The sequence below is a fragment of the Melanerpes formicivorus genome, unplaced genomic scaffold (assembly GCF_026170545.1).
Source record: "Melanerpes formicivorus ecotype bairdi unplaced genomic scaffold, bMelFor1.0.p_v2 SCAF_26, whole genome shotgun sequence".
Classification (NCBI taxonomy): Eukaryota; Metazoa; Chordata; class Aves; order Piciformes; family Picidae; genus Melanerpes; species Melanerpes formicivorus.
The window spans coordinates 10,758,183-10,774,371 of NW_027142378.1; the positions used below are offsets into that span (position 1 = coordinate 10,758,183).

The following is a 16,189-nucleotide window of genomic DNA, read 5'->3' on the forward strand; positions in this document are numbered from 1 at the left end:
TCTGCCCATGAGGCTGAGAGCAGTCATCCAGTGCTCCTTTCCTGGCAGTTTCTCATGATTTTGAGCTGAACCAGGCTGGATGGAGATAAAACCCTAGATGGGTTGACCTAGGAGCTGAGGTTCCTAGCAGAGCTCAGATCTGGGGGCATTTGTGCAAATCCACTGACCATGCAAGAGAGAGGCCACAGCTTCAAATCCTTGGGAAGATGCCCCTGCATCTTGTAGAGTCTGCAGTGTGCTGAAACATCTGAGCTGCTGCAAGTCACTCCAACACTGACCTGACACTCCCTCTGCTGAGGAACCTCCACCCTGCTCCCAGGGGTGTTCTGGAGGGAGACCTGGTGGAGGCTGACTGTCCAAACATTTCCCAGTCTTCTGTGCAAGGTGTGACAGCCCTTCCTTGAAACACTCCACACATCCCTGCAAGGTGTGCCAGCCCTTCCTTGAAACACTCCACACATCCCTGCAAGGTGTGCCAGCCCTTCCTTGAAACACTCCACACATCCCTGCAAGGTGTGCCAGCCCTTCCTTGAAACACTCCACACATCCCTGCAAGGTGTGCCAGCCCTTCCTTGAAACACTCCACACATCCCTGCAAGGTGTGACAGCCCTTCCTTGAAACACTCCACACATCCCCACATGAGGTGGGATGGGGAGTGTGGATCCCACGCCAGCACCCGGGAACAGGCACCACAAAGCCACCAGGAGAGGGTCTGCAGGAGGAAGGCACTCCTGTTGCATCCAAGGCAAGGTGGGAACAAGAGAGACACCTCCCCTGGATTACCTGATGGTACCCAGCATACTACAGGCTCTTCCCAGAAGGATCATGAGGGAAGAGGGGAGACTGAGACTGGAGATGAGGAACACATTCCTCCCAGTGAGGTGCTGAGACACTGGCACAGGCTGCCCAGGGAGGCTGTGGATGCCTCCTCCCTGGAGGTGTTCAAGGCCAGGTTGGACAGGGCCTTGAGCAACCTGCCCTAGTGGAAGGTGTCCCTGCCCACGGCAGGGGGATTGGAACCAGATGCTCTTTCAGGTCCCTTCTGAGATAAACTGTGCTATGATTCCATGACCTTTGAGGACCATGGCCAGCAAGCCCACAGAGGAGCTCACAGGGGCCCTTGCCCTGAGCACAAACCTTGCCTGGGACACATGCTGTTTCCAGCCCCAACTTTCCTTCCCCCTGGACTCCTGCCCTTGGTTCTGCAGCTCAGCATCTGCCTGTGAAGAGCTCAAATGCTCTCAGGGGATGTCCCCTTGCCCTGCACCCCACACCCCCAGCTGCTGCAGGGGTGACTCAGCTGGATTGCAGCAGCTGCCTGCACGCACACACTGTGCACTGCCAGAGGGCTTGCTGTTGCATCTGAGGGCACGTTCTCACCCAAAAGCACAGCATCTCCATGCCAGCATTTGGGTGAGCAGCAGCCTGTGACCCCTTGGAGGTCAGTTGGATGTGAGGGTTGCTGGGAGTGGCACAGTTCATGCTGTGCCACACCACAACACCCTGGTGCGCTGCTTGGCCCTGGGGCCAAGCCTGACCACTGGGAAGCTCTGCTTCTAAGGCAGGTTTTGGCAGCTCTCCTGGTGAGATGAGGAGACAGCTCCCTACAGAGGATGGAGCCAGGGTGGCTCCATGGCAGCACTATCTCAGAATCACTAAATTATAGGTTGGGAAGGACCCCAAGGATCATCTGGGTGCAAGCTGGAGCAGAGTGCTCCATTGGGAAGGACCCCAAGGATCATCTGGGTGCAAGCTGGAGCAGAGGGCTCCATTGGGAAGGACCCCAAGGATCATCTGGCTGCAAGCTGGAGCAGAGAGGGCTCCATTGGGAAGGACCCCAAGGATCATCTGGGTGCAAGCTGGAGCAGAGGGCTCCATTGGGAAGGACCCCAAGGATCATCTGGCTGCAAGCTGGAGCAGAGGGCTCCATTGGGAAGGACCCCAAGGATCATCTGGGTGCAAGCTGGAGCAGAGGGCTCCATTGGGAAGGACCCCAAGGATCATCTGGCTGCAAGCTGGAGCAGAGGGCTCCCTGTGCACATCAGGAAAAGCTTTTTCACTGTGAGGGTGACAAAACACTGCAGCCCAGAGAGGCTGTGGAGGCTCCTCTGGAGAGACTCAAAACCCGCCTGGACGTGTTCCTTGTGACCTGCCCTAGGTGCTCCTGCTCTGGCAGGGGGTTGGACTGGGTGATCTTTCCAGGTTCCTTCCAATCCCTAACCTTCTGTGATTCTTTGATCTGGTCCAACCTATCTCATTAAGGGCAGAGCATCAGCTCCTCAAGCTGCCCTGGTTTGAATCACCACCTGCTGTGTGCTTTCCTTGGCTGAGCAGGGAGCGAGGGATGGGGAAGATGGCTCCCCAGGCTGCGGCAGAACCTGCCCTGCCTGTGCTTCCCTGCCGGGTTTCAAAGCACCCCACCAGGCTGACTCACTGGGCTCCTGTCTCCCTGCCTCCCACGGCCCCTGCCGCTCCCAGCATCTCCCTGCCTCTCTGCACCCATACCTCCCTTCCCTTCCCACTCCCCCCCGCCAGCCTGGCGCTGTCTCTCTGCCCACCCACTCGCTGCAGCTCCGCTCCCTCAGGGTGCCCAGCAGCAGCCTAGGTTGCCTGGCCACTCCCCACCCAGCCTCAGGTGTCCTGCTCCCTGTGGAGAGGCCACCCAGCCGTCCCCATGAAACCCTTGCTGGGTGCTGGACCCCAGCAGAAGCCCTCAGACCTCCTCCTCCTCAGTGGCAGCCTCAGAACCATGGAATCCTAGGACAGAAGGGGATCACTCATAGGATCGTAGGGGTCGGAAGGGACCTCCAGAGATCAAGTGAAACCCCCTTGCCAAAGCAGAGCAGGTCACACAGGAATGCTTCCAAGCTTGGAGGATGAGGATTCCAGAGGACCCCCATACCCCTTTGCCCACCACATATGGTCCAGCACCACTCTGGGAGCATGGAGTGACCACCTCGGGAAGGTGTCCACCCTCACAGGGCTAAGGGACGTGGTTTAGTGGTAGTAGCTCAGCAGTAGTGGTGGGCTTGTGAGCTCCAGGCATGGGGATGGACTTGATGAGCTCCAAAGTCTCTTCCAGCCTCAACAGTTCTATGATTCTATGCAAACAGAGGGCAGAAAGCTACTCCCTCTTCATGTTCCTGCTGTGCTTAAAAACACATCTGGTTTTGTTCCCTCTCCCCCAGTCCTATCACTCCCTGACACCCTCCAAAGTCCCTCCCCAGCTTTCTTGTAGCCACAATTAGGTCTCCTCAGAGCTTTCTCCTCTCCAGACTGCACAGCCCCAACTCTCTCAGTCTGTCCTCACAGCAGAGCAGCTCCAGCCCTCTGCTCATCCTCATGGCCCTGCTCTGGACACCTTCCAGCACCTCCAGATCCTTCCTGCAATAGAGGCTCCAGACCTGGACACAGTGCTCCAGCTGGGGTCTCAGCAGAGTGGAGCAGAGGGGAAGAATCACCTCCCTGGCCCTGCTGGCTCTGCTTCTCTTGCTGCAGCCCAGGATGGGATTTGCTCTCTGGGCTGCAAGTGCTCACTGCTGGCTTCTGTTGAGCCTCTCCCAACTCCCAGCATCACCACATCTCCATGTTCCTATTTCACTCCCCAGCCAGTGTGGGCTTCAGTGGATTGATCCATGCAAGCTGGAGGCATTGCCCCAGAGCAGACACATTTCCCTGGCACCAGGATGCACTGCTGTTGGGATGCACTGCACATCAGCATGCACTGCATGTCAGGAGCATAGAATCATAGAATGGTTCAGGTTGGAAGGGACCTTAAAGATCATTTAGTTCCAACATGTTCCACTAGCCCAGGTTGCCCAAGGCCCTGCCCAACCTGGCCTTGAACAGCTCCAGGGAGGGGGCAACACCTCGAGTCTGTGAGGGACATGCTCATGGGGACAGAGAATTCAAGTGAGGAGTGTGGAGCCTGGCTGCTGGGCAAGGCCAGCCTGCCCCATCAGCTGCCTGGGACCACAGCTCTGTACTGGGGGGTCAGGGGACTGGAAGTCACCCAGACTGCTTGGGAAAGCTCTGCTGAAAAGGTGGGGGCCAGCTGAGCCCTGACTGGGGGCTGACCCAACCAGCCCTTCCCCAGGCTCCTCTCAAGGAGAGGGCTCTCAAAATGCCCTTGAAATCTGTGCTTCTCCCAGCTGGCACAGCCTGGCAAGCTGCCCAGGAGGCTGGGGGAGCCATGCTTCCCCCTCCTGCAGGCCCTCAGCTCCAGGCTCAAACCTTGGCAGTAGAAAATCCCCTGGCCCCTCCTCCCCAAGGACAGATGGCACCTCCAGGGCCCCCCGAGGCTTCACCATTCCTGCTAGATGACATCCACCATCCAGGCCATTGTATGCAGAGGGAGTCCACGCCTTGCTTTACCATATCAAACCCCTCTGAGTGGCCAGGGAGGCTGTCCCTGCCGCCCCTCTCTGTTTGGGGGAGGAATGAGGAGGTGATAAGGGCAGAGACTGCTGAGCTGAAGGAAGCAGGAATAACTGTCTTGGGCTGGGTGCTTGGCATGGCTCCACCACCCCTGCAGTGCAGCTCCCTGGGGTCTTGGTGGCAGTACAAAATGAAGATGAGGCCCATCCAGACTCCTCTCCAACAAGGAGTACCTGCCCATGCCAGCCCAAGCACCATCCTGCTCTGAGCTGTGCAGGGGATGGTTTGTGATGTCCCACCCCCTGTTGATGCACTGGCAGGTAGAGATGGTCCTCTCCTGTACCCCACCACAGAATGGTTTGGCTTGGGAGGGACCTTAAACAGCACCTGGTTGCAGACCCCTCCATCCATGGGCAGGAACACCTTCCACTAGACCAGGCTGCTGTCCAACCTGGCCTTGAACACTTCCTTTGAGGGGGCATCCACACCCCCCCTGGGCAACCTGTTCCAGGTCTCACCACCCTGTCAGGATTTTTTCCCTAATCTCAGTCTAAGTCTCCTCTTCCAGTTCAAAGCCATTCCCTCTCACCCTGTCACTGCAAGCCCTTGCACCAAGTGCCTCCAAAGCTCTCTTGCAGGCCCCCTGTGCCAGCACAAGGTCTCCCCAGAGCTTTCTCTTCTGCAGGCTGAACAGTCCCAGCTCTTGCAGCGTGTGCCCTGTCCTGGTGCCACAGGTGCAGAGGGAAGACTGGCTCCCAGGGGGGACCCAGTGGCACTGCCACAGAGTGCCTGCCTGTCCTGCCTGCAGTACAGCAGAGCTCTGTTCCTACACACCCAGCGTGAGTTAAGCAGGACAGGCACCCACTGAGTGCACAATGACCTGGGGAGATCAGGAGTGCTGCTTCCAGCTGAGCTTCTTCACCTACCCCTGTGGTTTGACACCTCAGGTTGGGGGATGGGCTTGGTGCCAGCTACAGCACCCATGGGTGCCTCTGTCCCCCACCCCATCCACTCAGCTGAGGCCCAGCCTTGATATCCACCCTCCTCTCCCTGCTCCCCACACACCTATCCAGCCTTCCTGGCTCCCTCTGCCCTCCAGGGCTGTATCCCACGGTACCCTACCAAGCAGGTCCCTGAGGAGCTGAAAGCCTGCTCTCCTGAATTCCAGGCTAAGCTTGCTCTGCACCCAGCTGCACTACTGCAGCCCAGGGAGTCCTCCTCTTCCTCACAGAATCCTCACAGGATGGTAGGGGCTGGAAGGGACCTCTGAAGAGCATCTAGTCCAACCCCCCTGCTAAAGAAGGTTCACCCAGAGTCAGTCACCAGGTCCAGGTGGCTTTGGAATGCCTCCAGAGATGTAGGCTCCACAGCCTCTCTGCACAGCCTGCTCCAGTGCTCTGCCACCCTCTCCTGATGTCCACATGGAACCTCCTCTGCTTGTGCCCATTGCCCCTTTTCCTGTCCCTGGACACCCCTGAGAAGAGCCTGCCTCCACCCTCCTCACACTCACCCTTTAGCTATTGATCAGCATTGATTAGATCAACGGAGGGGCCTTAGTCCCTCAGGAGGGGGGTTCTCACCCATCCACCCACCCTGGGGGCTGCACCCCCACAGGACTCACAGCACTTTTGCAGCTGGGGACCTCCCCCTCTCCCCAGCTTGCCACTGCCACGCCAGCTGGGAGCTGACTGCTTGCAGAATTGCTTGGCCCAATTTATTTGTTGATTGGGGATTTTTCCCCCCACAAAGGTTTTTATCTCCTGGTTCCTCTTTACAATGTTTGCCAGGCAAGAGAAAAAACAAAGCAACAAGCCACCAGCAAGCCCAACAAGCAGCCACCCAGCCCCACACCCACCACGGGCTCTGCCCTCACTCCCAGCAGTCCCTCAGCTCCCGCCGGCCGCGGGCAAGGCTCTGCTCGATTGCCACCAATATAACTGTAAACTGCTGCGCTCACATCCTCCCCTCGCTTGCCACCGAGCTAGACTTTGGCCTCCACCTTGCATTTCAACCTCCTGGCCCTCTTCAGGGGGAGCCTAGCCAGCAGGGAGGGTGTACAGCTCCCTGGCTGGAGGATCTGCTGCAGCGCCCCGAAGCGAAGAGCTGCGAGGTGGGGAAAGCAGGGCAAGGTGGGAGGGGGGGAGGGAGAGGAGGTGACATCCAGACTGCCCTCCTTGCTTCCCCCTGTCGTGGGGGTACTGGGGGAAGGAGTCATAGAATGCTTTAGGTGGGAAGGGACCTTCAAGATCACCTATTTCCAGCCCCCCTGCCATGGGCAGGGGCACTTCCCACAAGAGTGTCGTTCTCAAGGCCTCGTCCAGCCTGGCCGTGAACGCCGCCAGGGAGGGGACATCCACAGCCTCCCCGGGCACAGGCTCACAGGATGGTAGGGGTTGGAAGGGACCCCCAAAGATCACTGAGTCCAACCCCCCTGCCAGAGCAGGAGCAGAGAATCCAGCACAGGGCACACAGGAACACATCCAGCTGGGGCTGGAAAGGCTCCAGAGAAGGAGACTCCACAACCTCTCTGGGCAGCCTGCTGCAGTCTCTCCCCAGCCTCACTCTCGACAATCTCTCTCTAACACCCAGTCTAAATCCACCTTCTTCCAGCTAAACTCCAGTCCCCCTCATCCCAGGCCTGCTCCCTACCCTCCAGCCCGGGCAACAGCCAGCCAGGAGCGGGGCAGCGCAGCGAGGGAGCCCACACCTTAGTTGATTTAGCTGGCGGTGAGCTGCTGCCGCGGGCAGCCGCCTGGGGCTGGCTAACGTGTAACCACTGCTGCCCGGCCATAAACCCGCCCGGGCTCACCTAGCGGCTGCTCCGGCGCCTGCCCTCCTGCCTGGCAAGGAGGAAGTGCCTGGGGCAATTCAAACCCAAAGTAACTGTTCCTGCAGGCTGCCCTGCAGAGCTGAGGGAGAGCTCCTGTGCTGCCTTGCTCACCAGGAAGCAGATGCTCCCCAGCCCACTCCTCTCTCTCGTTAAAAAGCTCAGGAGGATCATGCCTGCTTCCCTCCACCGAGCTGGGAAGATGTGTCAGCGTCCCTGGGCTCACAGGATGGTAGGGGTTGGAAGGGACCTCCAAAGATCACTGAGTCCAAGCCCCCTGCCAGAGCAGGAGCAGAGAATCCAGCACAGGTCACACAGGAACACATCCAGATGGGGCTGGAAAGGCTCCGGAGGAGGAGACTCCACAACCTCTCTGGGCAGCCTGCTCCAGTGCTCTGTGAGCCTCACAGTTCTTCCTCATGTTGAGGTGGAACCTCCTGTGCTGGAGTTTACATCCACTGCCCCTTGTCCCATCACAGAGTGCAACAGAGAAGAGCCTGTCTACATGGGAGAGCAACAAAACTCATTCAAAGTGCTGGTGAGAGTGGCTCAGAGGTTCATGGAGGCCCCATATAAATGCTCCATCCCCTGCTGGAGAGGAAGCCATGCCATCCAGAGGGACCTGGGGCAGACTTCAGAAGTGGGCCCATGCCCAACTCATGGCCAAGTGCAAGATCCTGCACCTGGGTCAGGACAACCCCATGCAGCAACACAGGCTGGGCAAGGAACAGCTTGAGAGCAGTCCTGAGGAGGAACCTGGGGGTGTCCGCTGATGACAAACTCAACATGAGGCAGCCATGGTCTCTTGCAGCCCAGAAGGCCAACATCTGCATCAAGAGATGTGTGAGCAGCAGGATGGGGGAGGTCATTCTGCCCTCCTGCTCTGCTCTCATGAGACCCCACCTGGAGGCCACTTTGGGGCCCCAACACAAGACAGACATCAAACTGCTGGAGTGGGGCCACAGGAGGCCACAAAGATGATCACAGGGCTGGAGAACCTCCCCTGTGGGTACAGGCTGTGAGAGTTGGGGTTGTTCAGCATGGAGAAAAGAAGGCTCTGGGGAGACCTTATAACAGCCTTCCAGTACCTGAAGAGAGCCTGCAAGAAAGCTGGGGAGGGACTTCTGACAAAGATGTGTAGTGATAGGAGGAGAGGGAATGGTTTGATATGGAAGAGGGGAGATTTAGACTGGAGATTAGGAAGAGATTCTTCCCAGTGAGGGTGGTGAGAGACTGGGACACGTTGCCCAGGGAGGCTGTGGATGGCCCCTCCCTGGAGGTGTTTCTAATCTAGTGGGACCTGTCCCTGCCCATGGCAGGGGGGTTGGAGCTAGATGATCTCTTAGGTCACTTCCAAGCCAAACCATTCTATGATTCTGTTTTTTATGGGCTCTTCCCCTCACACTTCCCTGCTGCTGGTGCCCCACGAAGCCAAGCCATAGCTGAGCAGCTTGTTTGGTGGATTCCCTGGTGGCTAACAGAGGGCTGAGCTGACACTGCCAGCCCTTCCTTTCATGGGGTGCTCCCTTGCCTGGTGTAAGCACCCACCACAAGGAGCTGAGCCATAGCTCTTCCACAGGCACCAAAATGGCTGAAACAGGCAAATGAGGTGGAAGCCTTACTGAGACAGGAACTGCAAAGCAGCCTCACCAGGGAGGCTGGCAGACACTAATGTGAGAGCATGGAGGGGAGGCAGGGAAGGGATGAGGGACAGAGGTTGCACAAGTTTCATTTTCCTTAGAAACCAGGATAAAAACCACCCCCTAAGGCCTGACTTCAGACATGTTATCCAAATCACCACAGAGATCTGAGCTGTTTGCCCAGGGGGGAAATGGCCTTCAGCTTTTCAGAGACTCCTTCATATGAGTCAACCCTTCCCTAACTGGTGCTCAACACCTTCTCCAGGAGATGACATGTGCTGCTGTGCCCAGGCCAGCAAAGGAGGAACCAAGGCATAGGAAAGAGATCATCAAACAAAGGTAGAGCCATAACACACCAGGATCCAGCTATGTGCATCTCCAGGGATGAGGCCCCAACCACCTCCCTGGGCAACCTGTTCCAGTGTTCCACTGCTAAAGACCTTGCTCCTAACATCCAATCTAAATCTGCTCTTCTCCGGTTTGAAGCCATTGCCCCTCGTCCTGTCACTGCAGGCCTTTGCAAACAGTCTCTCTCCATCCTTCTGGTACCAGAAGGTCACTATTAGGTCCCCCTGAAGCCTTCTCTTCTCCAGGCTGAACAACCCCAGCTCTTCACAGCAGAGGTGTTCCAACCCCCAATCATTTTCAGGGCTGTTCCACATTGATGTGCTACAGGGTTTTCACCCAAACCCAGCTGCCAATGTGGTCCATGCCTGGGCTCTCCAGAGGATTTCCTCCCTGAACAAACTCACCTCAGGTACAGGAAGGGGGCAACCACCCAAAGAAGGTGGCAACAAAGCTGGTGAAGGGTCTGGAGGACAGGTCTTGTGAGGAACAGCTGAGAGAACTGAGGTGGTTTAGTCTGGAGAGGAGGAAGCTCCAGGGAGAGCTCCTCGCTCTCTACAACTCCCTGAAAGGAGGTTGGAGTGAGGTGGGGGTTGGTCTCTCACCCCATATCAGGCAACAGAGCTAGAGAAAATGGCCTGAAGTTGTGCCAGGGGAGGGTTAGGTTGGATCTTAAGGAGAATGTTATTTCCTGCAAGAGTAGTCAGGCAGGGCGGAGGCCAACAGGCTGCCCAGGGAGGTGGAGGAGTCACCATCCCTGGTGGTGTTCATGGATTAAAGGCTATGGTGGTCTTAGGTTGATGGTTGGACTTAGTGGTCTTGGAGGTCTTTTCCAAGTGAAACAATCCCAGGCTGCTGTGAGTCTGAGAGCAGGGCCATGGCAGGGAAGGTCAGCGCTTTGGCAGGACCCGGCCTTTGGGAGGGAAGAGAGGAGAGGCAGCAGCAACACCTGGAATAAACTCAGGCTGTGAAAACACAGCCTGACTGTTCCCCACCCGGGGTTTTAGCCCCTCCAAGTGATTCATGCCAGGCTTGGGTAGAGGTGCTTGGCCTCCAGCCAGCGTGAGCTGCACCCTTCCACAGTGCCAGGGGCGCTGGTGCTGGCTCACATCCGCCGTGCATCTGGCTCAGCCCTGCTCTTGGCACTCCAGTGGCCCTGGACGTGTTACAAGCCCTGATGCAGAAGCCTTAATAACAGTAAACACTCCAATGTGAGCAGAACTATTAAGACTCAATTGAAATATTATCATCCCCACTAATTCCACCTTTCATTTTAATCACCTGCATTCAGCAGAGAGATGAAAGGGATGATAGCGAGCAGGGACTGGCTTCACACCTTCGGGTTTCTTCTTCCGCTCTGGAGGGAGCTGGGGACGCGACCCTGCCATCCCCTCACAGCAACTCTCTCCTAAGCTCCACCTGGAAATATCCCAGCCTGGGTTTGAGGCAGAGACCATGGGGTTGTTCAGTCTGCAGAAGAGGCTGAGGGGAGACCTCATGGCTCTGTACAACTCCCTGAAGCGAGGTTGGAGCGAGGAGGAGGCAGCCTCCTCTCCTTGATGGCAAGCCACAGGACCAGAGGAAATGGTTTCAAGTGGTGCCAGGGGAGGTTCAGAATGGATGTTAGGAAATATTTCTTGGCTGAAGGGGTTCTCAAACATCAGAATGGTCTGCCCAGGGCAGTGGTGGAGTCACCATCCCTGGAGGTGTTCAAGCAGCCTGTGGACCTGGTACCTAGGGACGTGGTTTAGTGTTGACCCTTCAGTGTTGGGCTGAGGGTTGGACTGGATGATCTGATGTGGCACTTGGAGCCATGGTCTAGTAGTCATGAGGTCTTGGGTGGCAGGTTGGACTTGATGATCTTTGAGGTCTTTTCCAACCTTGTTAATTCTATGATCTTTGAGGTCTCTTCCAACCAGGTGTATTCTATGACTCTGTTCCTGCTGAGCTCCAGATTCCTTGTACCCCACTTCCCTGCCTGGCAGTGAACTGTGGTAGGCACAAAAAGTACAGAGAGTTGGGGAGAAGCCTACACAATAAACATCTTCCCACTCATTTGTGTTTTAGGCTCTTCATGAGCTGAGCACAGCACCCAGACATCAAGGGTGCTCCAGGCACTTGTTCAGTAGCAGCAGCAATGATTTCCACAACTCCTTCCTTCTGCTTGGTTTAAGCCACCTGCCCACTGACCCCTGGACGTCAGCAATGGTTCCCTGACCTACTTTAGGGTTTTATAGACCTCAGCTTTCTGTTGGATACATTAAGAGCCACTCATCTGCATCTCTGATGTGCTCATCCTTGTGAGAGTGACTGCTGACAAGCTCTCTGCTTTTTGGGACCGTGGCCTGAGCTCCCTATCTGCTCCACAGCAGCCAGGGGAAAGTTTGCTTTAAAGTGTTCCAGGGTAAAAGTGCCCTGAAAGGCTGGAGTCCTCCAGCTGAAGCACACCTGGATGTGGTGGATCAAAGCCATCCACGATAGCCATCTGTTGCCCTCACAGGGGAGCACTGGGAACATCATTTTTTTCCCCTCTCTATTTGTAAAGCACTTAAGATACCCTAGAGAGGAGGTGCCTGGGAAAGGCCCCCAGGGTGAGGAATAAGGTTGTTGTCTTTGGAGCATGAAAAAGTGCCAAACACAAAGCCTGAGGCCACACACTGAACAAGGAGAAGAAACCAAACAACTGAAGAGCTGCTTTCTTCAACTGCTGGTCCTATGCAACCTGGATTTTCTGAGGATGGGAAGCTGGGAGGTGGAGGTCTTCAAGCCATAGAAGCAGAAAGTCTTTCTTGAACTAACCAGAAACCTCCTTTTGTTCGTTTCTTTTCACAGCTGCAACCACACCGGCCATGGAAGCAAACAGCAGTGGGAAGCTCCAGAAAATCTCTCTTTTGGAAAGTCACAAGCCCAGATGTCCTCCTGTGGTCAGAAGGGTTCAGGCTGCTTGTTCCAATGTGCCTAGCATCGCAGAATCACTAAGGTCTGGAAAGACCTCTATGATCACGAAGTCCAACCATCAACCCAGTACCACCACGGACACTAAACCATGTCCAAGAGCACCACGTCTACACATTTTTTTCAGCACCTCCAGGGAAGGGGATTCAGCCACCTCTCTGGGTAGTCTGTTGAGCACCTTCCAGTCAAGAAGCTTCTTCTAATATCCAACTTCAGAGCACCTCTTCTCCTCCTACCGCTTGTTCCTAGGGAGAAGCAAACCCCCACCTCAGTACAACCTCCTGGCAGGGAGCCGCAGAGCAGGCAGCTTTTCCCTCAGCCTCCTTTTCTCCTCACCAGACCTGTCCTCCAGACCCTTCATCAGCTTCGCTGCCCTTCTGCGGACAAGCTGCAGCACCTCAGTGTCCCTCCTGTAGAGCCCGGCAGAACCCAGGAGCAACCGGGAGGTGCAGCCAGTCGACCAGGAATGTCCTGCAGCTATTCAAGGCGCAACCTGATCTAGTTGAGGATGTCCCTGCTGACTGCAGAGGGGCTTGCACCGGATGACCTTTGGAGGCCCCTTCCAACCCAGACCGCCCTATGATTCTATGACCACAGCCTACCTCAGCCCCCCACTATCGCCGCCACCCCTCTCCCAGCGCCCCGCTGCGCCGATCGCTCCTTCCCTCCCGCTCGGCCCCGCCCCGCATCGGCGCTCCGTTGCTCCGGCCTGGCTGGGTGCGCTCGGCGCTCGGCTGGCCGCGCCTCCTGGCCGCCGCTCTCCCCACCCGCGTCCCCCGCAGCCCGAGCCGAGCCGAGCCGAGCCGAGCCGTCCCTTCCCTTCCCTTCCCCCGGCGGCGAGCGGGCGGCTCGGGCCCGCCCCGCCGGCCGCGATGTCCAGGAGCTCCCGGGCGGTGCTGGCCATCTCCGCGCTGCTCTCCGCCGCCACGGTGGTGGCCGTGCACGTCCAGCAGCGGCGGGAGCGGGAGGTGAGTGGGCTCGGAGCGGGCGGGGGGGGCTGGCTGGGGGGAAGAGCGGGTCCGCGCCCCGCCTCGCTCAGCGGCCCCCGCGCCGCCGGTCCCGCCCCGGCACGGCAGGCTCGGCCCCCGGCGCCGCCCCTCACCTGCCGCCCGGCCCGAGGTGTCCCTGCGGTCCCGCCCCTCCCCTTGCCCCTCATGCCGGCCCCGGGCGCTGCGGCCTCTACACGTGGCTGCCCTGCTGCCCTTGCTGCCCTGCTGCCCGCTCCCTGCCCTGCTGCCCTTGCTGCCCTGCTGCCCGCTCCCTGCCCCTGCTGCCCTTGCTGCCCTGCTGCCCTTGCTGCCCTGCTGCCCGCTCCCTGCCCTGCTGCCCTTGCTGCCCTGCTGCCCTTGCTGCCCTGCTGCCCTTGCTGCCCCTGCTGCCCTTGCTGCCCTGCTGCCCTTGCTGCCCTGCTGCCCGCTCCCTGCCCTGCTGCCCGCTCCCTGCCCTGCTGCCCGCTCCCTGCCCTGCTGCCCGCTCCCTGCCGCCCGCTCCCTGCCCTGCTGCCCGCTCCCTGCCCTGCTGCCCGCTCCCTGCCGCCCGCTCCCTGCCCTGCCGCCCGCTCCCTGCCCTGCTGCCCGCTCCCTGCCCTGCTGCCCGCTCCCTGCCCTGCTGCCCTTGCTGCCCTTGCTGCCCTGCTGCCCGCTCCCTGCCCTGCTGCCCTTGCTGCCCTTGCTGCCCTGCTGCCCGCTCCCTGCCCTGCTGCCCGCTCCCTGCCCTGCTGCCCTTGCTGCCCTGCTGCCCGCTCCCTGCCCCTGCTGCCCGCTCCCTGCCCTGCTGCCCTTGCTGCCCTGCTGCCCGCTCCCTGCCCTGCTGCCCGCTCCCTGCCCTGCTGCCCTTGCTGCCCTGCTGCCCGCTCCCTGCCCTGCTGCCCGCTCCCTGCCCTGCTGCCCGCTCCCTGCCCCTGCTGCCCGCTCCCTGCCCTGCTGCCCTTGCTGCCCTGCTGCCCGCTCCCTGCCCTGCTGCCCGCTCCCTGCCCTGCTGCCCGCTCCCTGCCCCTGCTGCCCGCTCCCTGCCCTGCTGCCCTTGCTGCCCTGCTGCCCGCTCCCTGCCCTGCTGCCCGCTCCCTGCCCTGCTGCCCTTGCTGCCCTGCTGCCCGCTCCCTGCCCTGCTGCCCGCTCCCTGCCCTGCTGCCCGCTCCCTGCCCCTGCTGCCCGCTCCCTGCCCTGCTGCCCTTGCTGCCCTGCTGCCCGCTCCCTGCCCTGCTGCCCGCTCCCTGCCCCTGCTGCCCGCTCCCTGCCCCTGCTGCCCGCTCCCTGCCCTGCTGCCCTTGCTGCCCTGCTGCCCGCTCCCTGCCCTGCTGCCCGCTCCCTGCCCTGCTGCCCGCTCCCTGCCGCCCGCTCCCTGCCCTGCTGCCCGCTCCCTGCCCTGCTGCCCGCTCCCTGCCCTTGCTGCCCGCTCCCTGCCCTGCCCTGCTGCCCGCTCCCTGCCCTGCCGCCCTTGCTGCCCTTGCTGCCCTGCTGCCCTTGCTGCCCTGCTGCCCGCTCCTTGCCTGCTGCCCGCTCCCTGCCCTGCTGCCCTTGCTGCCCTGCTGCCCTTGCTGCCCTGCTGCCCGCTCCTTGCCTGCTGCCCGCTCCCTGCCCTGCTGCCCGCTCCCTGCCCCACTGCCCGCTCCCTGCCCCTATCGCTGCCAGCCCTCATCCCTGCCTGCCTGCTCGCATCCTCCTCTAGGGAGGTTCTCCTCCTCCTCTGCTCTGCCCTAGTGAGACCGCATCTGGAGTACTGTGTCCAGTTCTGGGCTCCCCAGTTCAAGAGGGACAGGGATCTGCTAGAGAGTGTCCAAGGGAGGCTACGAGGATGCTGAAGGGACTGGAAGATCTGTCTGATGAGGAAGGGCTGAGAGACCTGGGGCTCTTTAGCCTGGAGAAGAGAAGGCTGAGAGGAGATCTTGTTAATGTTAATAAATATATGAAGGGGAGGTGTCAAGAAGGGGCCAGGCTCTTGTCGGTGGTGTCCTGTGACAGGACCAGGGGCAAAGGATACAAATTGGATCGTAGGAAGTTCCACCTCAACATGAGGAAAAACTTTACTGTGAGGGTGACAGGGCACTGGAACAGGCTGCCCAGAGAGGTTGTGGAGTCTTCTGTGGAGACTTTCAAGACCTGTCTGGATGTGTTCCTGTGTGACCTGCTGTAGGTGATCCTGCTTTGGCAGGGGGTTGGACTTGATGCTTTTCAGAGGTCCCTTGCAACCCCTGTCATTCTATGATTCTATGATCCCTCCCTGCCCACTTGCCCCTATCTGCCCTTCCCTGCCTGCACACATCCCTCTCTGCCCAGCCACCTGCCTCCCAGCCCACATCCCTCTTTTCCTTCCTCCCCACTTCCCACTTTTGCTCCTTCTCTCCCTGCCTGTATCCCTCCCTGCCCACTTGCCAGCATCCCTTCCTCCCTGCCCACATCCTTTCCTCTTTGCCTGCCCACCTGCCTTCATCCCTCCCTCCCTCCCTGCCCACTTCTCTTCATCCCTCCCTCCCGTCATGGCCTTCCTGTGGACCCACTGCAGCAGTTTGATGTCCTTCTTGTGCTGGGGCCCCAGAACTGGCTGCAGTACTCCAGGAGGGGGTCTCACCAGAGCAGAGTAGAGGGGCAGAATCCACTCCCTTGTCCTGCTGGTCACACTTCTTTTGCTGCAGCCCAGCGCATAGTGGCCTCCTCTGGCCCTGCTCTAACAGTTCAATGTCCTTCTCATCAATACTTATCAGCACTGGAGATCAGCTCCTGTAGTCCTAGATTCAAACCAAGCCAGGTGGCAGTGGCTACAGGTGCTGGCAGAGGCCTTGCCAAGCCAGAGTGGTGAAGAGCCCTGCAGCAGGGATTGGAGCCTGGGTGGGTGTCAGCCACGTTCAGCATGAAGCAGGCTGGGGTAAACTCTGTGCTTTGTGTTTTCAGAGGCTGCACAGCGGAGTTCTCAGAGATCTTGAGCGCCAGAGCCAGAAGAAGGAGAATCTTCGCCTCCTGGAAGAGCAGATAGCTTTGACAAAGCAGCTTATGGAAGAAAGAGACAGGGCACTAATGGAAAAAGGGTCCCAGCAGTCCTAGGCGCAGA

The 16,189-nt window shown here is 59.0% G+C and overlaps 1 protein-coding gene across 1 annotated transcript; it reads left to right on the plus strand.

Annotated features, from left to right (window-relative positions):
* Positions 1 to 12,893: 12,893 nt before the first annotated feature.
* Positions 12,894 to 16,182, plus strand: PET117 (PET117 cytochrome c oxidase chaperone). The gene is made up of 2 exons (XM_068153653.1): positions 12,894 to 13,113; positions 16,033 to 16,182. Exons 1-2 carry the CDS (start codon positions 13,018 to 13,020, stop codon positions 16,180 to 16,182), a joined length of 246 nt encoding a protein of 81 aa, XP_068009754.1. The 5' UTR covers positions 12,894 to 13,017.
* Positions 16,183 to 16,189: the final 7 nt, after the last annotated feature.

Bases quoted from the DNA above. Each gene is read 5' to 3' on its own strand.
- PET117 (XM_068153653.1), top strand. From the start codon at position 13,018: ATGTCCAGGAGCTCCCGGGCGGTGCTGGCCATCTCCGCGCTGCTCTCC. The intron at 13,114-16,032 runs GTGAGTGGGCTC...TTGTGTTTTCAG, and splicing joins AGCAGCGGCGGGAGCGGGAG to AGGCTGCACAGCGGAGTTCT.